The 27,911-nt window shown below is 37.7% G+C and overlaps 1 protein-coding gene across 1 annotated transcript in view; it reads right to left on the bottom strand.

Moving 5' to 3' along the window:
- Positions 1-843: 843 nt before the first annotated feature.
- scaf8.L (SR-related CTD associated factor 8 L homeolog) overlaps positions 844-27,911 on the bottom strand; it is a gene marked incomplete at its 5' end in the record, with an annotated part of 68,206 nt that continues 41,138 nt past the window's right edge. Inside the window, 14 exon segments of the mRNA NM_001095790.1 lie at positions 844-3,097; positions 5,617-5,685; positions 6,678-6,813; positions 8,004-8,203; positions 8,536-8,692; positions 9,080-9,193; positions 9,531-9,631; positions 9,739-9,932; positions 10,638-10,747; positions 20,568-20,699; positions 21,146-21,266; positions 22,690-22,763; positions 24,032-24,208; positions 25,260-25,390. Coding sequence (NP_001089259.1) covers positions 1,473-3,097; positions 5,617-5,685; positions 6,678-6,813; positions 8,004-8,203; positions 8,536-8,692; positions 9,080-9,193; positions 9,531-9,631; positions 9,739-9,932; positions 10,638-10,747; positions 20,568-20,699; positions 21,146-21,266; positions 22,690-22,763; positions 24,032-24,208; positions 25,260-25,390 — 3,341 coding nt within the window. The 3' untranslated portion in view covers positions 844-1,472.

The raw sequence follows: 27,911 nt of genomic DNA, 5'->3' as shown, positions 1-27,911 counted from the left end.
ACTATAAGTCTATATATTTGCTTCTAAACAAGGCAATATCTAAAATACCAAAAGAACATGGTCCTATTTTGAAGTATTATATATTCTTTCACAAATGACCTCAGAAAACGTAAACAGCATATTTGTTTAAGTAAGTTTATAGATAAGTAGGGATGCACGAATCCAGGATTTTGTTTGGGATTCTGCCTGTATCAGTAGAATTTGGATTCTGCTGAATCCAACTGCCTGGCCAAACCAAATCCAAAAAAAAAACCCCACGACTTTTCATCACACAAACAAGGAAGAAACACATTTTCTGGTCATACACTACCCATGTGGTTCTTTTTCTTCCTCGTTTCCCCAGTTTACATATGCAAATTAGGGATCAGATTCGGCCAAATCCTAAAATAGTGGATTCAGTGCATCCCTACAGATAAGGTACATCATCTTTAGCCTAATCCTCTGTGAGGCTTAAGGTGGCCATAGACGCAAAGATCCTATCGTACGAATCGAGGATTTGTATGATTTTCGGACTGTGTGTGGAGAGTCCCGACATTTTTTGTCCGGCAGAGATCGGTCGTTTGGTCGATCGGAAAGGTTTGATTTTGTCCCGACCGATCCCGCCAGAGCCCATTGCGCTCTCATCATAATCTGATCGTCCGGCCATAGGGCTGAACATTCAGATTACCCCAGATATAGCCATGCCTGTTAGTGGCATATTTGGGAAAGATCGGCTCGTTTGGCAATGTCGCCAAACGAGCGGATCTTTTCGTCTATGGTCACCTTTAAGTTGTCCTTAAATACACAAGTGCAATAAACAAACATATTGCAAGGTCAAATAATACACTACCTTGACCACTGTTATCAAACAAATGTTTTATTGGAATCTAAAAACATAATGCACCCAACATTGAAACATACTTTCCATATTACTTTTTTACTCACTGCAGTACAAGAAACAAAATCACAAACACAGAAACTTTGGATAATTACATGAGTTGTAAAGTAGATTTTACAAAAAAAAACAAACAAAAAAAAACATTTTTGTGTCTTGGTACTGCGATCTGCAAAGATTGCCAGAGCAATTTTTAAGTAACGTATTATCAATCACAGCTTTGTCTACATTTTAAAATTCAAGAGCAGCCTAAATTAGTTACAATATCCAACCCAATGGCAGAAGAAAAAAAAAAAGTAAAAATAAGAAAAAAAAATCTTCCATAGGAAGTCTCTTTGCTTGACAGGTTATTAAAGACCTATTTATGGCTAAAAGCAAGTGGGCCAATAACTGTGATTTCTATTTTGCAAATTAAAAAACTATCATTTTTTGATTAAGAGCAGCCTATACAAGTCAGTTTAACTGAGAGTTTAATAGTAACTTCAGATTAATTTAGGTATGGCTGACAATAAGCAAACTAATAAGGTCCAATCAGCCATTAATCTATGACAGAGATGCAACAACTTTACAAAAGGTATCTTTACCTACTGAGTGATGATTATGTCCCTTCAGTCTCTGTGCTTTCAACCACAAATTGACTTTCTGTCTCAGTTTCCTTGATGTCATTCTCTTCACTTTCTTTAACTGATGTTTCTTTCTGTTCACAGAGTTCAGGATCATCAGATTTGCTTACAGTTTCTTTTTCATTGCTAGTCTCTGTATTTTCTCCATTAACTTGAGGTTTGCTACTGTTTTGAGTAGAAGTAGCCTCTGGGAAATACTCAAAAACATTTGGCTGAGGCTGTGGAGGCACCCAGTTGTCTGACTCTCTCTCTCTTCCAAAAGTTTTACCATTAACTTCTCTACGGAAATCAAAATCTCGTTCATCCCTATCAACCTGTCTTTCCCATGAGTGTCGACGGTCATCAAAATCCCTATGTGTAGCTTGTTCAAACCCTCTGTTCCAATTTGGAGTATTTCGATGCTCCTGCCTAAAGTTTGCATGATGATGCCTTTCATCATGAAAACCTTTTAGTCCTTGAAAACCAGTGAAAGAGTGGTGGGCTCTTTCATCAAAATCTTCCTGATGCCCCCATGGTTTTTCTAATGGGAAATGTAATTGCTTCCCAGTACTATCAATTCTTCCATGGTTCTCTCTTATATCTGGTTGTGGTCTTCCAAAATGCTCTCTACCATCCATTGGTGGCCTCCCATAATGGTTTCTGCCATCTAAAAGAGGGTGTTTAAAAGGATTCTCCAAAGAAGGCCTGCCAAAATGATCATGTGTCTCTAAATATGGCATTCCAAAGGGATCTCTTATCCCTAAAGCTGGCCGAACAAACATCTCTCTATCACCTGGATACCTTTGAAATGGTGGCAGTATGTCTATTGTTGGGCCTCTAAACAGTTTTTTGTCATTTATTGGTTGCCTGACTTGGCCATCATGAGCATCTAAAATATTTGTTCCCTTATAGTCATATTCTTGTTGAACCGGTCGTCTTAAACTTTCAAAGGCATCTGCTTCAGGCTTCCTTTCATCCTCATTTAAATCATCACTAGATAAATGAGCTACACAAGTCTCTTCCATAGATTTTACTTGGCTTTCAGAGGAATCTACAACGGCCATGTCTTGTGGCTCATGGTCATCATCTGCATTTCTTGCTTGAACATTTTCATCTGTACCCCTTACACCTTGCATTTCTTTGTTACCTGTACTTGGCATTGTCTTGCTTTCATGTTTTTCTGTAGATGGTTTACATGAGTTTTGACGATTTTCAACTGGAGGAAAACGGTAATCTTGATCCCCCTCCTGAATACTATTGCCTGGCAGAGACTGCCTCTTTTCTTTTAGATTAACAGTATCAGAATCTAATCTGCCTTGAACTCCAAAAGATCTGTCAGGAAGTGAAACAATATCCCCTAGAGGGAAAGGCAATGGATGAATATTCGGGTCAATCAGTCCTGGAGGGAGCATACTCCTTGGTGGTGGTGGAAGTGGAGGTATCCCTGGATGTAACAAAGTAAATCTTGCTGATGCTGTCTGTGAAAGTAACCCTTGAACATCTAACAAAGGCATACCCGTCATTCGAGTAGGGATGTTTACATGAGGCAAGCTTGCTATAATAGGTGATGGCGGTTGCACAGCTAATATCCCAGTGTTGCTGGTCACTGTACTTTGAGTGGCTGAAAGTGAAACAAGAATAAATAACATTTCAAATTTATTAACGGTTTCATATTAAATATGTGCGATAAGAAGTTTAAATATAAACATTTCATAAACACCTGTTTCAAGAACCAGTGCATAGAGACACCAATATTTATTACATAATAGCTTTTCACCAAATAGCAAAGTTACCACCAAGTGAGAACATCGCTTTATTGGTTGGTCTCTTGGGTAAACAGCAATCAACTTTGCTGAGTACCATATAAACTTTATCTGCAAAGAAAGACACTCTCCTACTCCCAAGAGAAAACAAATTGATTGATTGTTAAAGCCACAGTCATAAGCACATAGGGAAGCTGTAGATAAGTATCCTGGTATGTTAAGACTACTGACCTTCCAATAAGTACAGACTATGTTAGATGATTTAAACAGGCATAGAAAAATTTTACTGACAAATTTATGGAAAACATTTTCATTCTGAAAAGTGTATCTCAATGTTTTGGAATGTCAATTTTTGGGGTAGTCTTGATAGTATTGTCAAGCATAAATGATCCAATTCTTATATAGGTTGGCACCCAAACACTTCAGAAATTAAGTTACCCCCTTCTTCCCCTTTCCAGGAACAGAGAAACACTAACGATGAATTAAAGCAAGAACCCAACAAGACAAGTACCAATAAACTAATACCAATAGGATGATACCAGTAAGGACATATATATAGTATAGGTAAATCTAAAAACAACTGGACTTGCTGAGTAATCAATGAAGACGTTTCACTACTCATCCGAGCAGCTTCTTCAGTTCAACTGAATGGTGTGGGAACTTCTCGGCATATAAACTCTTCCACTAATCACAATGGCCCATTGTAACAATGTCCCGGATGAGTAGTGAAACGTCTTCATTGATTACTCAGCAAGTCCAGTTGTTTTTAGATTTACCTATACTAGATATACCATGACCTGGATGAATGAAAATCTTCATAGTCAGTAAGGACATAGTATTGTAAAAAGTAAGACCATTGCAATGGGGTGATATATACAAAGGCAAAGGCATTATTAGAGAATGTGGAGTGGTTTGGAATGGCAGTGGCTTATAAAATGCCCAAGGAAGAAAGGAAAAGATAAGAACAACACTAGACTAGGGATAGACTCCACGGTGAACTTGATGAAGGGGCATAACCACTAGAAATGCTGTACTGTGGCAGTTGGTTATAACACTGGGGTGGCTGTGTATGACCCATAGCAGGAAAAACATTAGAGAATTTCTCTATATGCTTTAGGTATTCCAACCTAATGATTGGAAAATTGTTTAACGGTATGATAAGAAAACGGATACAACACATATTTAAACGTTATTGTCAAACTATGCATCAACGACAAAGGAAAAATTAAACACACTGCTTCTTGCCCCATTCCAGGAATGCACTCATAGGTTTAGCATCTCTATAGTAGAAATAACGCAGGAGTTTCCCACCTTGGATTTTGTTAGGAGTGTCTGTGACATGCACATGCTCAGTGTGTTTAAAGGAGAACTAAAGTTAAAATACAAATACAGCTCAAAGTATTGGCCAGTATGTTAAGATCTGCTTACCAGAAGCTTTTCTACAAGTGAGTTTCCTTGTAAAATTATTCTGAAATTAAATTCCAAATTATTGCCAAGTAGATTGAAAGTATATCACATCCTACTCTTAATAAAAATCCCCATCTCAAGCAATGCACATGCGCACAACCATTCCCCTGTGCCCTGGGCATGCGCAGTTAAATTGAATGCTTTCCCTGTGCAGGGTAATATGACCCAAAAGTCATCACTATCAATGCTTTTTCGGTTCTATTTAAACTTTGTGCTTGGAAAATTGTTGGTTAATAACATGAATAAATGCAATACTGATTTCAGACCTCAGTCAGACAAAACACTGAGCCTTTCCTCCCCCTTCCTCCGCTGTTCGCAACACTATCTTGTAAGTGGCATGGGAGTTTAGAACATCGCTATGGTAACAGAAGCTCTCAACATTTTGGGATAGTTTTGTAATTTTGCCTTTCCTTCTCTTTTAAGCAAGAAACAACTTTTGGGCCAATTGCAAATCATCAAGCAGAAAATGAGGTTTGCCTGTCATATGAGCTGATGGTACACGGCTGATTATTAAATTCTGATTTTAATTTTGCTGGTTTCCGAGCTGCCATGTACCAATAATCTGAATAATTAACTAATCACCCTTATATTATGACATTTATATTTTGTGCACCTGTCCCTAAACTCAGTAACTGACAGCAGCAGAGTATGTGTAGTGAATCAGCAGAAAAGAAGATGGGGAGCTACTTGGGGTATCCTAAGAGGCCAGCCTTAGGCTGGTGTAGAACATAATGTATAATATTTCTGCCCTGCTTCTTTATTTAAGCTTTAGTTCTCCGTTAAGAAGTTTATGAGATTTATATTCTACTGTATATTTAATATTTTAATAGCAAACTGAACAGTGCAATATAAAGCATTATTATCAAGCTTTCACCCATTCATCGCCAAGGAAACAATGTGTATCTCATACCTGCTGGAAGTGCTGAGCTAATAGCTGGAGGAGGAATAGCAGGTGGAGGAAGAGGTGGTGGAATAAAACCTGCAAGATGGTAAAATAAAATGTTAAAGGGTGCACTGTCAAAAAGTTTAAATCTAACTTGGATTTTACAGATTAAAAACAGTTGTGATCAAAATTATATTATTTATGTAACTTTGTTTAGGCTACTGGTAGAAATATGCAGTTTAAGCTAATGCTTCAAACAAACTCAATCAGCATTCTTATAAGCAAGTTTTTTTGCGCAAAAATCACAAATTCAATAACTCAAATTTTCCAGATTTATTACCCACACTCCATCTGGAATAAAAAAAATCTGACTAATTCATGTAGAAGTCAATAGGAGTTGTATTTTCAAATTTCAAAGCTGTTTTTCATTGAAAATGAATTGTAGAATGTAATTTCAGTTGTTTTTTTCAAAGTGTAGAAAGTATTAGGAATATGTTTTTGTCCTTAACCCACTGTCTGTGGTAATTTAGGCAAGCAATTACGCTTTTGCATGTGAAGTAGAAAACAGTTAAAACTGCACTGCGAACAATAAGATCCTCTTCTTATATAGTTATAATCATGTATTTAAATTAGGGATGCACCGAATCCACTATTTTGGATTCGTCCGAACCCCCGAATCCTTTGCGAAAGATTCGGCCGAATACTGAACCGGGGTTGGAAGGGGAACATTCAGGGACGTAACTGGGCCAGGGCCCGCACCCACGCAGGGCCCCCCTGGCAGATCGCGCGCGCTGCAGCCGGCTGGATTCGGCTGCAGCCACAGAGAAAAATCACACAGACGAGGGTGGGGGCGGGCCCGGCTTCCGTTACTGGGAACATTTTTTTTACTTCCTTGTTTTGTGACAAAAAGTCACGCGATTTTCCGCCTCACCCCTAATTTGCATATGAAAATTAGGATTCGGTTCGGCCGGGCAGAATCCTGGATTCGGTGCATCCCTAATTTAAATAGCACCAGCAAGTGACATTACATTTTTAACTAAATTGGAAAACTGTAAATAACAGTTAAAATATACCAAATAAGAACTTACCTGGTGGTGGCTGCGAAGGATTAAAAGAAGCCCTCATGAAAGGAGGTGGTGGAAGTGCAGAATAGCCTGGTGGAGGTACAGTCATTGAGACAGGATATGCTGGTGGAACTAGGTTTACAGCTGGAGCAACTGGGATCTGTTTTCAATAAAAAATAATTACTAAAACAATATAATCTACAAGAAAGCCCTGCACAAGCTTAAAAATTTTAAGCATTAAGTACATGACTGTAAAAATGCAAATGGGTCAATGCAAGTGTGTGGTAAACCATTAAACATCGCCCCTGTTTTCTGTAAGGAAGTTTTTTCGAATTTCAAACTTGTTTTTTTATTTCTGCAAAACAGGTATAAGAATGCTCTAATCTATCTACACAGGCTGGCCTTGTCTCTAACAAAATGTGTTTTTTATTTAAAAACATTTAAAACATTATGCCTTTTGTCCCACAAACATTTTGCTAATTTTTGTTTTAAAAACTATGAATTCCAGCATGTATTTTTAATTTGAAGGCTGCAACTTTTAAGTTTAAAAGAATCCATAATAATATACTTTTTTTAGTAGTATGTTGTGCCATTGGATAATTCTAAATAGAAAATTGCCATTTAAAAAAATAAGGGCTGCCCTCTGGTATCCTAAGATTCACGGTGCACACAAAAAAAAGAAACAATCCATACGCTACGTCACATGAGCCAATTAACACACAGAGTTATCGCTTTTGCGTCTTCCTGTTACAGTTAGAGCTGCAGTGTTTCTGGTTAGGGGATCTCTGAGACAGCACACAGACGATCACAGAGGCTCAAGGTATAAGATGTAAAAGTGCAATATATACTTAAATATATATTTCAGTTTGGTAAGATTCTTTAATATTCCACTTAATATGATACACACTATATGTTTCTTAAATATTTATTTTGGGGGTATAGTTTTACTTTAAGTATAATTTTGATCTCAGGAGGAATATCAGGGGTTTGAGAACAATGGCTAGGAACAGTGGGCATGCGTAGTTGCAGAAAGTAGTTCTAAGTATTGTTATAACCTCTTCTCTGCAATCTTCCAATCACGGTATGCAGTTTAAGCCAATTTGGACCTAGCTTCTACAGTGCATGCCTGGTGTTGCCGATTAGAAAGAAGAGGACCTCAAGTGGTGCCTGCCAAGCCCACTGCACTACCTGCTTTTTAAAACCAGGTACAGCAGATGGGGAAGTTTAGTGAGGGTTTAGGTCACCAATAGTGCAGCGTGGAAGGAGGGAGAGTTTTGGACGGAAACAATATGGGTTTAGTTCACCTTTATGAAAATTCACACAAAAAAACTTAATTCCCATAAATCATACCTGAAGAACTGCAACAGGCTGAGTATATGCCTCAGGCTGTGAGGATACAGCAGAATTCTTCTGAACAACTGTAGACTGGGTTGTTGTGGTGACAACTGGAGTGGGAGCAGAGGCGACAATGGTAGTGGGGGCTTCTGTGACAATATGAGGTGTGGACTCTTTAGCACCTACTGCTGCAGAACTTTTCTGCGCTTTCCACTCTAAAATACAAGAAATAGGGACTCACTTACTTTTAAATACAGACCAAGCAGTATCAAAATATTAAGTCATCAAAACATATCCATAATATCACTTTAGGCCACATACACAAATATAATGTCAATCTTAGTGAATTTGTGCATTTTTCATTTAAACGGTCTTACTAATGGACTAAATGCCAAGACTAAACAAATATGAATAAATCATACATCTGAAACTGCTTCAGACAACAGTACAGCAGAAAATGTGCATTTTACAGGTTTTCTTTTTAAAGTCATGGAATGGCAACTGAAAAAATTACAATAACAACTGTTTTCTGTAATTTTTTTCTTACCATTATTCACACTTTCCTGATCAATCATTCCACCTTCAGCAAATCCTTCTAAGTCATCCACCTTGACCTTTTCCCAAGGTATATATGTTACACCAAGATCAACATCCCAAAATTGCTTATATTCAGTTTTTACGCCTTTGTTCAAAGCCCAAGCAATCTAGAAAAATTAAAATACAAAAAGAATAATAAATACAACCGAGAATTAAATATATTTTGGTTGAAAAAAAGCATTGTAAACATTTTTGTTTCTGAATATGCTGAAGTGCCGCAGGGAGAAGAATTTAAGATACTGGTTTCATACTCATGATACAGTGCATACTCTTCATGACAACTGCACAGTTCAGTTTCTAAATAACTAACTCTAAGGTTATTAAATAATATAAAGCAACCCCTGTCCAGATCACCAGACACACAAATTTATATTTGTATTAATAATCATTTTCTATGTGCCACACCACCACACAAGCAAAACTGGTCCCCAGATGAAAAATCCAATGACTGTACTATGAAGAAAGTACTGACACCTAATAAACATATAACATACCTTGATGATTTTGGATCCAATTTTACAAGAGCTAGAACTAAGTTTCTGAAGTGCTCGATAGGAATCTTGTCTATGAACCATGCAGACATATGCGCAGCCCCTTGGGGGAATCATCTGTCAGGATAAAATGATAAGGGTTGTTTCACTTATTCAGGTGAACACAGTTATTGGCAGTTGTACAATAATTTCTTGTACAGGTTGCTTGCTCTTTCCATAAAAGGTCTATATACATCCATGTATGTATGCATATTTTTATTTATATAGAGCTACTTATGTATGCAGCGCTGTACAGCCATAAGATACATATGCAAGTTGGTTTCTTATTGCCGATTATCATTATCTCACACCCCTATATATTTGGAAATTTCAAGTATTTGTGAATTTACAGGATGCAATTAGTTAAATAAGTCACTTCAATTTGTAAATAAATGATACACCTGTGACTCCTTACATTTATTGATTCAATCTGTCCAAATTCTTCAAATACATTGGTCAAATCCTGCTGTGTGGCTTTTTTGTCAACCTGACCAACCCAGAGTGTGGTGCTGCAGACTGTAAAAAGAAAAAAATACATTTGCTATGTTTGCAGTCAAACTAGAAAAACAAAGCAAATTCACTTATATTTAAATATGCATACAACATTCATTTAGCATACATACCACTAAGAGTTTTAGATCTGATAGGAGGAAGTCCTTTTTTCTGTCGTTCTTTCTCTCGCTCTCTTGCCCTTCTTTCACTTGAATATGAGCGGGATGTTTTGCGTTTTCTCTCCCTTGACCGTGACCGTGAGCGTTTTCTATGTTTGCGCTTCCTGGAGCCAGACCTTGATCGCGATCGTCTTTTCCTCGGTGACCTTGGAAAAAAAATTTAGTAATGTTAATTCACAGTTATACACATCTTGTCTGTGTTACTTTGTTATTACGGTGAAAATGACATATTTGCCACTTGGTATATAAAAATTCATGGTATTATTTATGCTATTGTTCTTGTAGATAAAGAACTAGCCATAGCAAACAATGTTAACCTGAAGGCTGAGCGGGCATCTATTTTCTGGGATCAAATGGTTATAAAATCAAAGTAGTGATATATACTTATGCTTCTTTATAATATAGAAGTTCTGAGCTCTTGTTCACCAAAAGTTATTATTTTTATTGTGTTTATTATGAATTAAGTAGTTCAAAAAAGATCATTAACAGGGCATTAAAATAATTTTAAAAAAATACAAATGAATGTTTTATGACACATACAGGGCTAGTAGGCTCACATTTCAAAAAGATTGCAATATGAAAGACAAGCTCGTATTTATTTCAGCAACTGATCCAATAGCCATGCTGGAGTCAGAAGGTCCCTCTGTGTGGCAAAATAAAACTACTTGTCTACTTTTTATTTGTCAGAAAAGTACAGAATACCCATAGAATAAAGTTTCCACACACATGCTTTTAAGAATGTTGCAGCATTTTAATTTCAGCTATTAATTTCAGCTATGAATCAGAAGTATTAACACAAAAACAAATTATTTGACTGCAACTGATAATGCACAAAATCTAGGGTAGAAAACCTTGAGCGAGACTTTGAACGTGTCCTAGGTCTTTCTTCTTTCATTATTTTCTTATCTTCTTTTTCAAATATCTCTTCATTTCCATCCATTGTTTCTTCAATGTCCATATCCTGCGAAAAGCAAAACAGCAACATGCATACTTATTAATTTAGATGCAAGTACTTGCATGTGAGTATGTGACAAAGATTGAGGAAAAGAAAATATTAGCAGCTGCATACCATATACACATAACACATTAACTACAAAACATAACCAAAACACCATAAGTTGTCAATAAGAAATTTGTATAGAACATGTTTCTTAAAATGATTGGGTACCTAGTGCAGTCAATTCTTTATTTATTTTTTTAAAGAAAATTTTTATTATTTATTCAAGTTTTTACATAAACAGCGAACAGTTTGCCCTCAATGGGCCATGACATATTCTACATTTACAAAAGAAACAGCTTGAGGTGAATTTCAGCAATACAAACACATAGAAAACAGAACTTTTCCTATGCATGACTTCAAACTTTTTGTCCCAGTGATACCGGCAAGTCACCATCCTCCCACTCCCCACCATACAGACATATCGTACCCCCAACCGTCATACCAGGGCATCTTTATTGACTTTATTTGATATACCCTCATCCCTTATTTCACCATCACCCAGCAATAGCTCAAGAGTGTGACATGGCCTCAATAGCATCCCAACTACCCCAGGTCTTATTAAACTGATCCACCTTATTATGTTTGAGTGCCGTTAGATAATCCATCCTCCGAACATATCTGATTCTTTCCAGGAATTCCTTTTCTGATGGGGGAGCCAACGCCTTCCATTTTTTTTCTATAAATCCCCTAGCCGCTGTGAGTATGCAATTAACCATTTTTTGTATAGGATTCCGTGATTTAGGGATTTTATTACCAAGCACATACACCAAGGGATCCAGTGGCACTACTATCATAGTTACCCTCTCAACCCAAACTCTGACCATATCCCAAAACCGTTTTAGTTTATGACAGGTCCAAAACATATGTAGGAGCGAGTCCCCGACATCCCCACATCTCCAGCAGCAAGAATCAGTGGAATCAGGAAACAGTTTATGTAAGAGTTGTGGGGTATGATACCAACACATTATAATTTTATATATATTTTCTTTAATGGTAGCACATAACGAGGTCGCCCTAGAGTTTTCCCAAATTTTGTCCCATGTGGAGAGGGGGATCTCAGTTCCCAGCATATACTCCCACCGTACCATATATTTATGAGGATGCTTCTCTATATCCGGATCATTAATAGCCAGATACCACTTCGTAATCAGACCCTTTTGTGTAGGGGAGAGTTTACATAATGCAATAACAGGGTGTTTCTGTGGGAGTCGTGCCGCCGGAAATACAGTTAAAGCATAATGTCGATTGCTCTTTGGAGGTCCTCTATGTTCCGCCTAGGAACCGCTACAGGTAAGGTATCATAGAGGTACAATAGACGGGGAAGCAAATTCATTTTAATAGACGCAATGCGCCCAAACCATGACAAATTGTACCGATTCCATTCAAGCAAGTCTTTTTTCAGTACATCCATTAACCTAGGGTAGTTGGCTGCATATAATGAACTATGAGTAGGGGTTAATCTAATTCCCAAATATGTGATGGATTTGAGTTGCCAATTATATTGGAAGTTCAATTTCAAAACTTTAATCTGTGGATCTGAAATATTAATAGGTAGGGCCTCTGACTTGGACTCGTTTATTTTATACCCAGATAACTTCCCATATCTGTCTAGTGTGACATGTAGATTTGGAAGGGACGTCTGGGGACGAGTGATGGACAGAAAAACGTCATCCGCATACATAGCAATTTTGTATTGCGTCCCCTTAACCATTAGGCCATGTATGTCAGTGTTTTCCCTAATTTTTTGAGCTAGCGGTTCTATGCTAATCGCAAATAATAATGGGGAGAGAGGGCAGCCCTGTCTTGTGCCATTATTGATGGGTATTGATGGGGACACTCTCTCCAAGATTTTAAATTTTGTTCCCAAATCTTTATATAGGGAGTGTAAAATTACCAGAAATTCACCCGAAAAACCCATACGTTGTAAAGTGAGAAACATAAAATCCCAGTCCAGGCGATCAAACGCTTGCTCCGCGTCTAGGCTCAGGAGTAGCATGGAATCCCGTCTTTTGTTAGCTATATCAACCAGATCTATGATCCTCCGTGTATTATCCCCAGCCTTCCTGCCCTTTATAAAACCCACTTGATCCATATGGATTAGTTTAGGAAGTAAGCTATTTAACCTTACTGAGAGAATTTTTGTTAAAATTTTATAGTCGGAATTAAGTAGGGAAATAGGGCGATAGTTACTACATCTGGTCAAATCCTTGCCCTCTTTTGGAATAAGTGTGATATATGATTCCTTAAATGTAGGGGGGACCCTTTCTCCCCTCAGAAAACTGTTGAACATACGTAACAAATGCGGGGTCAGGATCTGTTTGTAGGTCTTATAATAGCTATAGGCAAGGCCATCAGGTCCCGGGGTTTTAGAGGAGGGCATTGTTTTCAGCGCTTCCCAGAATTCGTCCTCATCTATATCCATATTAAGGGTGTCCAACTCCTCGGCTGTCAGAGTTGGTAAATGTGAGTCCTCTAAGTAGGATCGAATCCCATTTATATGTGGGGCTTTCTGTGTTCCTGTCCGATCCAGGTTGTATAAGTTATGGTAATAGGTACTGAACTCTTCCATAATTCTATGTGGGTCAGAGGCAGGGCCCACAGGAGTGTGAAGCACTTGCGCAGTGTTCATTGCCTTTCGCTGACGCAGCTTTCATGCTAATAATGTATGGGAGGAATTAGCCCTCTTATAATATATTTGTTTCAAAGATGTCAAACTTCTTTCCTCTTGGTGAATTTTTAAATCTTTAATTTGGTTCCGCAGTTGTAAAATTTTAGCCAGTCTAGTTCTAGTAGGGAACTTAGCCTGTATTTCCTCGGCCTCCTTCAAAAAGATCTCATTCGATTGGATAGCCAAGTGGGTAGACTTCCTAAGTGCTGCGCCCAACGAAATGCAATGACCCCATATTACCGGTTTATGGGCCTCCCATAATATCCCCTGAGAGGTTACTGACCCTTCATTAAGCACAAAATAATCCACGAGTGCCTCCCCAATCTTTTCTCGTATAGTTGGAATTTTCAATAGTGATTCATTCAATCGCCAAGTATTTCTATCCCTCTGGGTTTTCAATAGCCCTATGGTCAATTCTATGGGGGCGTGGTCCGACCAGGTGATAGAATGGATTTTGGAGGAGTGCTGCATAGTACATAATTGTGAGGATAGCAGGACATAATCAATTCTTGTGTGTACTTTATGAACATGGGAATAATGAGTGAATTCTCGGTCATTAGAATGTCCTACCCTCCAGACATCGATGAAAGCATGGGCTTTTAACAGATCCTTAAACTTAATAGACATTTGTTCGCTACTTGGGATTATCCTACTACGTTCCATCTGAGCCCTGTCCTTAACTTGGGATAACACCATATTAAAATCTCCCCCTAAAATCACATTGGAATAATGGAGAGACTCAATTTTATGAAAGCATTTTGTGAGAAATGCTATAGAACGCTTGTTCGGTACATAAATATTAGCTATCAGGAATCTCGTCTATCTGTCCCCGGGCAAGTATATAACGACCATTCGGATCCCGTACTACGTTCTCACATTTAAATCTGGAGTCTCTACAGAGCAGTATTGCCACTCCGGCCTTCCTGTTGGGACCAGAGGCAAAAATATGGGTAGGAAAAAAACTTATGGTATAAACGCCAGGGATCCCCTCTCCTATGATCTGTTTCTTGTAATAACACAATTTCCGATTTGAGGGTATGCATTTCCTTCATTAAAAGTTGCCTCTTAAGGGGGGAGTTCAACCCATTCACATTCATAGAAATAATTTTAACCATTGTGAGAAATAGATAAGCATGTCAATGATATCACCCCAAGGTCCAAAATGAACCATCCCAATTCCAGGGCTCCCTCCCAATTCTATTAGTGTGCTAGGTTTGCCGTCATGATCTCTAATATAGGAACAGTGACTTGTAGGGTATCGCTCCATATAACACTGGGGGCAGCAGCCTAGTAGTTCTAAAGACAGGTCATGCATAGTAGATAACATTAAACAACTTTGCATAAGTAATTTACCATATACTCCAACGTGGAGGTGCAGTAAAAGAAAAAACAAACAACTTACGGCTTCCCACCCAAACCTGGAGAAGTCCAATGTAGGGGTCAATCCCCTTACTACAGAGAGTATGGGGTGACTAAGGACCTTGTCCAATCAAGAATGGTGCCTCTGAAGTCCATAGATTAAGTATTGAATCTAAATGAGGAGCCGTGAGACACTTGTGAACCGTAGAATCATTCTACAATATGCAGACCAAAGTCTGAGACCTCAGTCTTGGCAAAAGATGAAGCTCGAAACCACATGATGCTCAACTATTCGGAGATGGATGTGGGCTTCCCTGTGGAGAAGCAGACTTCACGGTAGGTGTGCTGGGTAAGCTCCTATCTTTGGATGGTACCTCTGTCCAGAGGGGCGTCTGGTCCGGTCTCCTTGGGGGTTGCGTCGGGGATGCTTCAGCCGTCTGTGCTGGAATACCCAATTGGGCAAGAAATTGAAGCCCTAGGCCTGAGTCCCTGAGAATAAATTGTTGTCCATTCCGGATCACAATCAGCGTGAAGGGGTAACCCCACCTGTAAGGGATCTGCGCATCTCTCAGCTTTTGTGTAATTGGACGCATAGCTTGTCTCTTAGCCAACATCATTGGAGACAGATCGTTGAAGACTTGCAACTTATGTCCCGGGAAAGAGTAGGAGGATTGATTACGCAGATTAATAATAATCGATTCCTTACTTTCGTAGTAGTGGAGTCTATAGATTACATCCTTGGATGTGTTGTTAATTGGTGTAGCTGGGCCTTCGGCCTGGTGTGCTCTGTCCATGCGCCAGGCCTCAGGGGGTAGATTAGGATTAATCATTGAGAAGAGGGATCTTAGGTATGTCCTCAGATCACAAAAAAATCCTAAAAAGGAAAGAATGACCAATGTCCAATTGAGTCCACTATTCCCAGCCGGCTTTTTTTACTTGTATCCCTCCAAGTCCGAAAAAATGATTACTGAAAGATAAAAGCCAGCGCCAAAAGGCACGGGAGACAAACACAGAGAGAAAGATATAGGGTAATATTGTTTTACAAAGTTGCCACCTCTTGTGCACAGCAAAATCCAATATCTTTTACCATCTAGGTGTTTCTCTCATGTAATATTCTCCACCACCAGAATAAAATTTAAACACTTTCCTTAAAAAATTTTTTGTGTATAGGTGGGTACTCACAAACACATATTTTTCAACTTGCATATAGTAGTTCGACGAAAAGAACCTTCGAATCGATAAAGCGGATGCTTAACAGCTCACATGCAATAGATCTTGAGGAATATCCGGGTATATACTGTGAATTAACATGCAGCAGCGATAGTGTAAAATCTTTTTTAATTTAGAATAAAACAATTAAAATGCACTCACATGGCAAACAATGTTAAAAAAGCATATCTATGCATCACCGTCTTGAAGGCTTCCCTTGTGCAAAAAAACGTCCACCCACTGAGTCCACCAGGAATCTTTAAGATGGTAAAAGTACAAACGCTGGCGTTTTTTCGCCGGCTTGTTTTCACTGGCGTTTCTTTCTCCTCGTGTACAGGACGGGGCGCACTTCAATGACGTCACCTGCCTAACGCGTTTCGTCGTGCGACTTCTTCAGAGGCCTTAACTTCACTGCGCATGTCCCAATCTTTTATAGCGTCTTCCTGTGTGTCTCCCCAACCAAGCCTCGTTTTGGTTACTCTTGGTTGCTATGGGGACGCGTGATCCTTCAGTTCACTCCTTCATTCATTTTTAAACCCTAAATAAATTATATATACTCCTCTTTCATGGCTCCAAACACCTTCTTATCACTTTGGGCATTAAATAAAAACATGTTATAAATGTCCAGCAGATTTTTCTAATTATTAACATATATTGTAATTTAAACTTCTAATTGACATGGACACTTTCTATTGTTCCTTATATTTATGCAACTACTGGCAACTCCAGGTATTACATACATGGAGCAAATACATACATGGAATAGATACATTGTTATAAAAGCAAACACATTCCTCTCTACCACATATTTAATTCTAGGGAAGGGGGGGGGGAGGAGGAGAGAGATAGGAAAGTGTATGTCTCCATAGGGGCATTTTGGGGGCCTATATTTCCCTTCGCATATTAAAGAAATGCTCTTAGATTTATGTCTATATTTAACCCCTTCGGTATGCTTGTTTCCATTCTGTAAATCCATTTACTTTCTATTTGTAATGTTTTATTTATCAAATTTCCCCCTCTCCAACTCCTTTCTATCTGTTCCATACCCCAAAATTTTAATCCTTTAGGGTTCTTCTCATGTGCAACTTTAAAGTGCCTGGAAACACTATGTGTGTCCAAGCCTTTTTCTATGTTTCTTATGTGTTCTCTTATTCTATCTCGTAGTGGTCTATTTGTTTTTCCGATATACTGTAATCCACATGGACATTCTAAGCAATAGATTACGTTTTGTGTGGAACATTTTATACATTGCTTAATTTTGTGTATTTCTTTAGTGGTATTTGACATAAATTGTTTTTTCTTTATGCCATATTTACACGCCTTGCAAGTTGCACATGGGAAGAAACCCAACCATGATTCATCCACTTTTCTGGGTTTAATACTTTTAGTCATTAAATGATTTTTTGTTAGAACCTGCCCAAAATTTCTAGATCTCTTGAACACTATCTTTGGCTGTAGGGGGAGTGCTTGTTGTAGTTCTGTATCGCCTTTCAATATATCCCAATGTTTTTTAATAATTTTCCCCACCTCTCTCGCTATAGGATTGTATGTAGTTGAGAACACTAATTGTTTCTCTTCGTTTGGTTTTTTTGTGTTCCCTGCTAGAAGTGTGGTCCTTGGGATTTTTTGCACTTTATTCAAGGTCTGGTTAACTAAAGTTTTATTATAACCCCTTTCTCTAAATCTATTTTTTTTGGCATAAAGAAAAAACAATTTATGTCAAATACCACTAAAGAAATACACAAAATTAAGCAATGTATAAAATGTTCCACACAAAACGTAATCTATTGCTTAGAATGTCCATGTGGATTACAGTATATCGGAAAAACAAATAGACCACTACGAGATAGAATAAGAGAACACATAAGAAACATAGAAAAAGGCTTGGACACACATAGTGTTTCCAGGCACTTTAAAGTTGCACATGAGAAGAACCCTAAAGGATTAAAATTTTGGGGTATGGAACAGATAGAAAGGAGTTGGAGAGGGGGAAATTTGATAAATAAAACATTACAAATAGAAAGTAAATGGATTTACAGAATGGAAACAAGCATACCGAAGGGGTTAAATATAGACATAAATCTAAGAGCATTTCTTTAATATGCGAAGGGAAATATAGGCCCCCCAAAATGCCCCTATGGAGACATACACTTTCCTATCTCTCTCCTCCTCCCCCCCCCCTCCTTCCCTAGAATTAAATATGTGGTAGAGAGGAATGTGTTTGCTTTTATAACAATGTATCTATTCCATGTATGTATTTGCTCCATGTATGTAATACCTGGAGTTGCCAGTAGTTGCATAAATATAAGGAACAATAGAAAGTGTCCATGTCAATTAGAAGTTTAAATTACAATATATGTTAATAATTAGAAAAATCTGCTGGACATTTATAACATGTTTTTATTTAATGCCCAAAGTGATAAGAAGGTGTTTGGAGCCATGAAAGAGGAGTATATATAATTTATTTAGGGTTTAAAAATGAATGAAGGAGTGAACTGAAGGATCACGCGTCCCCATAGCAACCAAGAGTAACCAAAACGAGGCTTGGTTGGGGAGACACACAGGAAGACGCTATAAAAGATTGGGACATGCGCAGTGAAGTTAAGGCCTCTGAAGAAGTCGCACGACGAAACGCGTTAGGCAGGTGACGTCATTGAAGTGCGCCCCGTCCTGTACACGAGGAGAAAGAAACGCCAGTGAAAACAAGCCGGCGAAAAAACGCCAGCGTTTGTACTTTTACCATCTTAAAGATTCCTGGTGGACTCAGTGGGTGGACGTTTTTTTGCACAAGGGAAGCCTTCAAGACGGTGATGCATAGATATGCTTTTTTAACATTGTTTGCCATGTGAGTGCATTTTAATTGTTTTATTCTAAATTAAAAAAGATTTTACACTATCGCTGCTGCATGTTAATTCACAGTATATACCCGGATATTCCTCAAGATCTATTGCATGTGAGCTGTTAAGCATCCGCTTTATCGATTCGAAGGTTCTTTTCGTCGAACTACTATATGCAAGTTGAAAAATATGTGTTTGTGAGTACCCACCTATACACAAAAAATTTTTTTAAGGAAAGTGTTTAAATTTTATTCTGGTGGTGGAGAATATTACATGAGAGAAACACCTAGATGGTAAAAGATATTGGATTTTGCTGTGCACAAGAGGTGGCAACTTTGTAAAACAATATTACCCTATATCTTTCTCTCTGTGTTTGTCTCCCGTGCCTTTTGGCGCTGGCTTTTATCTTTCAGTAATCATGTCCTCAGATCAGCTGCAGAGACATTATTTGGGATCCCTCTTATGCGTAGATTTTGCCTCCATTCTCTATTTTCCAGATCTTCATGCATGTTTTGTAGTTTATGAACCTCCTCCCTGAGCTCAGCGTTTTCCTCCTCAAGGAAAGTTTGTCGCTGCAGTAGCGCATCAGAGGCTTTCTCTACTTGATCCGTACGCTCCCCCAGGTCCCTGATGTCCTTCTGTAACTCAGTAACAGTAGACTTTATGCTGTCTGTGATCGTTTTAGTGAGTCTATCATATAGCCCCTCCAGCTGCTTAGAAAGATCTGCAGACGTCACCATGTCTCCCTCATATTCCTAGTGCAGTCAATTCTAACTAGTCTCTGTACAAGGCATATTGGTTACTGCTAATTTTAGCTGGCCACTCCCATAAGAATCTAATTAAACCTGTTTTAGACAGCTACAGACAGCAGCTACTAATTTCCCTGTGTGACCTACTTAACCAAAACTTACATTACCAAACTTCTGGTTTTTGTGTCTTACAATATGGCATCTTGATTTAAATCATTAACAAACTGTTAAAAAGCACCGGAGCAAATCTGCACATAAACTAAAAACTATGGCAACCAATACAATTTTTGCTTTTAATCATACCTGCAGCTAGCCGAAAATGACTGATTGATTGTTGTGGGTTACTGCACAGGTAAATTTGCCTAATGTTGGTAAATGAGCCCCAGTATGTTCACTGTAGAAAATTGATTTCCCTTGTGTTATTTTGCTCATAGTTTGGATTTTGTTAGTTTTTTTTCTCAATAAAATGGTTATGTTGGAAAAAAACTTTACCTTCTCCAGTGCATTGATCGAATTGAGAGTGTACCCCTTACCATTTTGTTTGCTACTGATGAAAAAATAGCGAGTTCCTGATCTGCTCCCCCCCCCAGCTGTTTTTTTGACAAACTTGCAAGGTTTTAGGTGGGGAGCTTTTTGTTTTTGCCAAAGCCCCTTGTGGACAGTAAGTGAGATCATGAACAAAATTGTTTGGTTGCCTGTCCATGGCTAGACAAAGGTATGTAAATCTATTTCTTAGTATTATTAAAAATAATCTACCCCTTGTAGAAATATATGGAGTTCCATGACCAGTATAAAAACAATTTGCTTTAGCCTTGTTAATTTTTATGGTTATTAGAGGTTCTTGGTGAATTCTGAAATCTTTATATTTTACATTTGAGGTACAGTATTCCCTATATTAACAACACACAAGTTTGAGTTTAATCCTCTGCTAATGCAAGCAAACAACATTTTTCTCTTACTTCTTGTTGCATGTTCATGGAGGTATGCATTTGTGATTCAGACTCCAAAAATGGTTGTTGGCTGTCATCCTGGGAAGGTGTCGCAGAGTTCTCAGATTCAGACATGAAGTCCTGATTTTCCTGAGCTGTTACCTGAATAAGAATTACAATGTAAATAATTTATATATATATATTTTGTGATAACACAAAACTTTAAGATAATGATAAGGATTCTATTAGCAAAAATGCTTAGGAGCCGTGTTACTGAAATAAGGGTCATTCTATATTTTAATTCTATCTGCCCCCATATCTATATGAGGCAGATTTATTAAAGTGTGAAATTAGAGCTCACCGAAAACTCATCCACTTTTATATTCATTCTTATGGTATATTTAGAAGCATATTTATCAAATGGTGTAATCTAACTTTCACCCAAATCCCATAGGAATGAATAGAAAGTAAGTGATTGTTTCTGTGGTGAGCTCTAATTTTAAACTTTCACAAATCTGTCCCAAGGTTTGAGCATTATATCGCTGCTATATTGATATGGATGATCCTCTACATAAATGGTCGTATCCTCTACAATGGTCGTATATTACCTTTGTAGAATGCTGCTGCTGCTCCAGTAATTGCTGGCGAAGATGCTCAAGATTTTGTTGCTGCAAATGTTCCGCAAGTTGATGGAAAATTGAGTTATTCACAGATTCAGGAATCAGAGGGCTAATTTGGAATAAAGTAAAGAATAAAGTAATAGTTGCATTTTTAAGTTGCATTTTTTATACCGCTGCACAGAAAAAATAACAATTGCACTTGTTTTTGACTATAAAATTTATTGTGACATATGTTCATTTTGGGGTCTCTACATGCAATATACCTTGGTAATCCTATGCTTATTGGACATAAACTGTTCAGAAGATCCCTGGCATTTAACTGTATGATAATTTATATTTATACCTAAAAACATGTAGATGATAAGTTGCTGTAAAGTGCAAGATTTGAAGTGATTTTTAGATACTGCTTAAAAACTGTAAATTGTAGTAAAGATCTGCAGTTTAAAGTAGAAATACATATTTACCCATTTACCCATTTACTCATCAGAATGTATACTTTCTAAACATATATTTCTTGTTTCATTAAATTTAGGGGCAGATTTATCAAGGTTCGAATCTCAAGTTCATGGGAGTTATTTCAAACTGCCATGAACTCGAAATTCGACCAACTACAATTTATTGAAAAAAAAAAATCGGGTACTCGGGTAAATAGGATCAACCCGCAAACTTGAAACGAATTCGATTCAATTTTTTTCTCAAAAAAAAAAACTTGATTTTCAGGAAGGCAGCAAAAATACTCCAAATGAATCCCAAGACATCCCCCATAGGCTAAAACAGCAATTTGGCAGGTTTAAGGTGGCGAATAGTCGAATTTGATTTCTTAAAAGGCCAGTGTATGAAAAAACTCAAATCGAATTTTAACAATTTCCTAGTCGAATTTGACAGTTTTGGCCATAAAAAACTAAAGAATTCGAATTTTTACGTCGACCCTTGATAAATCTGCCCCTTAATGTTACATAAAATGTAGGCAGTGTGTTTTGTTTGAAGTAGCCAATGAGAACTTGTGCTATTTTAATTTTGTGGACTCAGCATGCCAAACACTTAGGTAATCCTATGCATTAAGGGAATTAAAGATATACGGACACCAGAAAATAAACTTTCTTAATATCTATCATAACATTATCTTTGAATGCTATTTATAATGTTGCCATAAAAGTATCTGCCTGGTGCTTTTACATTACCTTTCTCACCCCTTTTTTCACTATGAGGGGGCTGCCATATTTGTGGAGCAGTAGTCGGTTAACAGGTTGACAAAATAGTCAAGTTTAGGAACTTCAAGTAAATATTACTTACAAAAGCAGAACTATCAGTGAAAAACAATCAACATAACCTGTAGGTAACTTTTCATGTAGATTAATATTTTGAAAATAAAATTTCAGTATCCCTTTAAACTGTTGAGGACCCTGGCTTTCATATATATGATGTTTTATCTTTGTACATAAAGTCACGTGGGTGTTTACATTCCCATAGGAAATATGAGGTGTGTTTACTATTTTAGCTTTTATGTTTTAAAATGAAAATGTATATCTTACATTTGTTGGGTCTCCTTTTTGGGATCTTCTGGCTGGTTAGAGTCATCTCCAAAATCAAACCTATCCATTAATTTCTGTGAGGGGAAAAAATTGAATATTTGTTTTAGAAACATTTGTCTAACTAAAGCAATATGTCTTATGGTTTTTGTTTCAATAAAACACATTTTTTGTGTAATATTGATACCTACCTTGCTAATACATTTGTGTTCCTGGCTAAGTGATTTTATACACTCAACACAATTAGACTGATTATTATCATGATTATTTATATAGTTGAAGCAGATTCCACACATTATGTTATAACAAACAGGGGTCTTTCAATAATTTAACTAACAAGAGCTACAGAATAAGAATAGGTCAAGAGAGCTTACAAACCAAGTCTCAAGTTTTCTGTGTCCCTAACAGGAGCACCCAGCTATTTTCACTGAAAATGTTAAGTTCAATTGACCTCCTTTACAATTGGTAAAATAAGTGGGAGAATGAGATAATTGGGTAAATCATAGTCACTTATGACTTATTCATTAAAACACAGTGGCCTCTAATAGTGCATTTACACAACACAGAATCCTGTGGCTGGTGCTATCTGTGAGTATACGGGTTCAAGAGAACAGTTTGAAGTGGACATTGTATGACTTGCACCAAATTGGAGCTAAAGCTGAATTCATGGAGCCTAATTGCTGAATATCTGGGTCAGAGCCCATGTTCCAATAAAGGTGTTTTAAACTAAAGAATCCTGTGCCTGGTGCTGTCTGTGAGCTTACTGGTTTAAGAGAACAGTGTGAAGTGGACATTGTATGACTTGTACCAAATTGAAGTTAAAGCTGAATTCATGGATTTTGCTGACTAAACTACTTGCTGACATAATATGGAATGTAACATATATGCAGTATAACAGCACACTGCAAGTTACTATTAACATAGCTTTACTCTTTGTGATTCCATTATTTTTGACTCAGACAACATCTCCTAATACTGAACAGTATTTATTTCTGAGGTTGATATAAGGAGGATTTTTTTTAATCAGAAATAAATATCCCCTTTTTTGCAAAAAATATCAACCCATTTTCAACTGAATCAATGAGCTAATAAAGCATTGGCTATTTTAATGGTGTTGGTTGGCCCTACAAAATGTTCAAAAGAGCACTATAAGCAATTTTACATTAAGTTGTTTAGTGGGTATATACCCTGTAAGGCTCTTTACATACTTGAATTTATATGTGGGATTGATGTGACACAATCTATGTTACACTACACAGCAAACATGTGTTATGTAATATAATTCTGCTATATAGATCACAAAGCATTGTGGGGGGATGCATATTGTACCAGTATTAAGTATTACCTTGCTAAGAGAAACACTTTGTTCTAGTTGGTTGAGAGGATTAGAAGTAGCAGCCGCTGCTGTAAGTTGAGCTGTAAGTGCCTGCAGTTGAACCACAAGACCAGCATCCAGTGCTTGTAGGAGAGAAGGTTGAGGCTTCTGCTGTTGGATGTGCAAAGACTGTACAAGCTGTTGGAGCTACAAAGGAAAAAGCAATTCCATTCATTTTTCCATGTGCTGAAGGAAACCTGCACTCACAGGCGTTATCTTGGTCAAAATGTTGAATTTAATGCAAAGCTAATGTTTTGGCTGTTACAGCCTTTCTCAAAGTGCAAAAAACACAACCAAATTCAACCCCTAGTAGAGGGACAAAATATTTATAATGTTAGCATAACATTTGTGCATGAGACACAGTATGTGGTATAAACACAACAATAGTGCAACAAATATTATGCATGCATAATGTGACAAACTGAAATAACATGGTAATAAAACTGTTAGTGAACTGTCCGTGGTGGTGATATAACTACTTTCAAAAACTTTAACTTTTATCTATCTAACCTGTTAATCTAGGCTTCTGAACTATAAATCGCAACCATGTCAACAATGTACTGTATTATTACAGTTTTTTACTGAGTAAGAAAAGGAAGAGAGAAGATGAAGCGTGAACGTGAGCATCTAGGCTAATGCTGCCACTCCAAGTCTCATAGCTCATTAATCAACAACATCACACTATTTAGAAAATCGCACTACATGTTTCGGATCAAAGATCCTTCCTGAGGTGCTTATGTTGAGATCTTTGATCCGAAACATACAATGAGATTTTCTAAATAAAAGGATCACAGTTTGGCTGATTTGGTTCTCCTGAGTGATACTGTTGATTTGTGAATGTATGACAGCCTGGCTCTGTGTGATGAACCTTATGCACAAGGAATAACAAAGTAAACCCTCACCTACATCGTGTTTATACCTCATAGCACCCCATTAGAAAAGTGTCAAAAGGGATTTTATAAGTCAGGGGGCAACCAAATCCCTACATACACAGTTTCCTACTTACTGAAGAACTATGTACAAAAAATAAAAGTTTTCTTTGCATCACATAGAGGCTTACAAAGTGCACATTTTGTTATTAGCCAATTACTCTCACAGTTTGTTTTTGGAATACAGGAGAAGAGTTCAGTTTAATATATCTTTTTGTTTATAAACATGTTTGAATAATAATTTTGGAAAAAGAAATACAATGTTTTACCTGTTGTCCCTGAGGGCTCTGCAGAATCTGTGCCACAGCAGCAAGGGTATCTGTGTTGTTTATCTGTGCAATCCACGGATCAGGTATTCCCTGAACAATATTTGCTGGTGTAACTGGGGTTACTGGTGTTCCTAATCAAATGTAAATTTTAAAAAAAAAAAATTAAGTATTTTTGTAGGATTCCATTGTGCAAAAATTAATTCAGTTATAAATAATACAATACAGAAAATAATGAGTTCATGGATGAGACTGATGCCTGTCAGATGAGATAGTGGAGCCCTTTAACGAACCATGGATACATTTGTAGTAATTCAACCAATTTTTGACTATGTTAATTTTGATGCAGCTGGCTGAACATAGTTTATCTCTGATTTGTTGCTATCCGTTACTGCCCAGGTACAGATTTTTACTTTGTTATAAGTAAATAAGTCCAAGTGACTCCAACCATAAAAGGTTCTGGCCAATATCATGAATGCATGTCACTCCCAACTGTATGCACAATTTTTTTTTTACATAAATGATGATATTTTGTGTTATTACCCCCCAAATATTTTGCAAATATTTATAAATACTTCTTAATGCTTTCACCTCCAGCTGAACAGCTACTTAGGGCTGGGGCAGTGCAAGTCTTCCGTAGGCTAGCATTTTTGGGGATTTATTATACCCAGCGGATGGAAAAAGTCAATCCAAAAATCCGGCTTCTCAGACCTCCAGGTTTGCATATAAGTCAACGGGAGAAATACCAAAGATTTTTTGATCTGTGCTGGGTTTCGTGCAATAATCCGAAGATTTTGGGGTTTTTGGGCAAAAATCAGAAAAAAGCAGAGTTTACGGGTGAAAAATCCAAAACATATGTACAATTCTTATTTTTCACGATTTTTCCGCTTTGTCTTGCAAACAAAATTTTCGGGAAAGTGTATTAATAAATACATGACTAAGGGATATACTCCCGAAACGCGTTAGGTGTTTACAGCAGTAACCCCAATAAACCTTACCCCAGAAGTGCCGTCTGCTTGTTGAGTTTTGCCGTATTAATAAATATGGCAAAAAAATCAGTGCGGATTTGGTCAGGGTTTTTTCCCGAAAATATGGAGATAAATTTTGATAAATAACCCCCTTAGTCTACTAGAAAATCATGTAAACATTGAATAAATCCAATTCCAATAGGCTGTTTTTGGATTTATTATATCCGAGTTTGGATCAAGTACAAGGTACTGTTTTATTATTACAGAGAAAAAAGAAACCTTTTTCGAAAATATGGATTACAGTATTTGGATAAAATTAAGTGTATAGTCTATGGGAGTTGGCTGTATTTTGGAGATTTTTGGATAATGGGTTTCCGGATAACGGATCCCATGCCTGTACTAACTTTTTCTTTTTAGTTAAAAATAAAGTGCTTTATTGCAATTTGACGAGGTATCCCCCAAAGAAGTTTTGTGGTCTGTCACGACAAAAATAGAGGACTGATTTTTAATTTTACCATAAGGCAAGGCCATTACATTTGTCCTCTTATGCGCTCCAGTCTCTTTACTGCACTGAAAGTTGGAGGGAGGTCAAACCCCATCTTCCCCTCCCTCCCAGCAGATAATATCAAGCAAAGTGTACAAGTCCCTTCATGTATTTAACATGTTACATGTGGTTAAATGTGGTTCATTACATTCTTTGACAAGAAAAATTGCACTGCTAAACTGCTTATACAGTCTCTTGACTAATTACGGCTAAATAGTACATTTTCCAAAATAGATGGCAGCTTCTATAATACAGTTTACCTCTAGGAAGTTTAAGTCCTCCCCAACAGTGTTCATGAGCTGACACTTAGGGTCTAGCCACACGGGCAGATTCAGGGAGATTAGTTGCCAGGCGACAAAACTTCTCTTCTTCGAGGCGACTAATCTCCCCGATCTGCTTTCCCCTGCCTTCCGCCGGCTAAAATTAAAATCGCCTTGGAGCGATTCCTTTTCCGTTTTCCGAAGTCGCCGGTAATTGACGAAAACGAAGTGCTCCGAGTACCTGCCCCCAGGCGATTTTAATTTTAGACGGCGGAAGGCAGGGAAAGGCAGATCGGGGAGATTAGTCGCCGCGAAGAAGAGGAGATTTGTGGCCTGGCGACTAATCTCCCCGAATCTGCCCGTATGGCCAGACCCTTAGAAAGAACTTGATTTTTCTTTACTGATCATGGTGCTGCCATTAAAATAATATGGTACGAGTAAAAGATTTAACCAGAGAGTGGCTTTAAACTTCGAATTTACTTCCTAAATTTTGCTTTACGATTGTATCTATGGGCAGATGCTTAAAGGAGAATTCAACCCTAAACTTAAAAAACACCTACCCTACACAGACCCCCCTCCCTCCTCCCCCCAGCCTAAGTGTTATCCTGGGCAAATATCCCTAACGTTTTACTTACCCCTCTGTGCAGATTCAGGGATCGGAGTTCACAGACGCCAACTTCAGCCGTTTCGGTAGTCTTCGACCGGCATTTAGTTTGAGTTTTGGTGCATGCACAGTTGTCGCAAAACAGAAAATTGCTCCAATTGTGGATGTGCCAACATGCCGGTTTCTTCTCTTCATAATGAGGATGGCACCTGTGAACTTCGATGGGTTGAACTCTCCTTTAAAGGGTTTGTTCACCTTCCAATCGTTTTTTAGTTTTCA

Source organism: Xenopus laevis, chromosome 5L (assembly GCF_017654675.1).
Source record: "Xenopus laevis strain J_2021 chromosome 5L, Xenopus_laevis_v10.1, whole genome shotgun sequence".
Lineage (NCBI taxonomy): Eukaryota > Metazoa > Chordata > Amphibia > Anura > Pipidae > Xenopus > Xenopus laevis.
The sequence above is the reverse complement of the archived record's forward strand: the minus strand, read 5'-3'. Positions and strand labels throughout refer to the sequence as shown.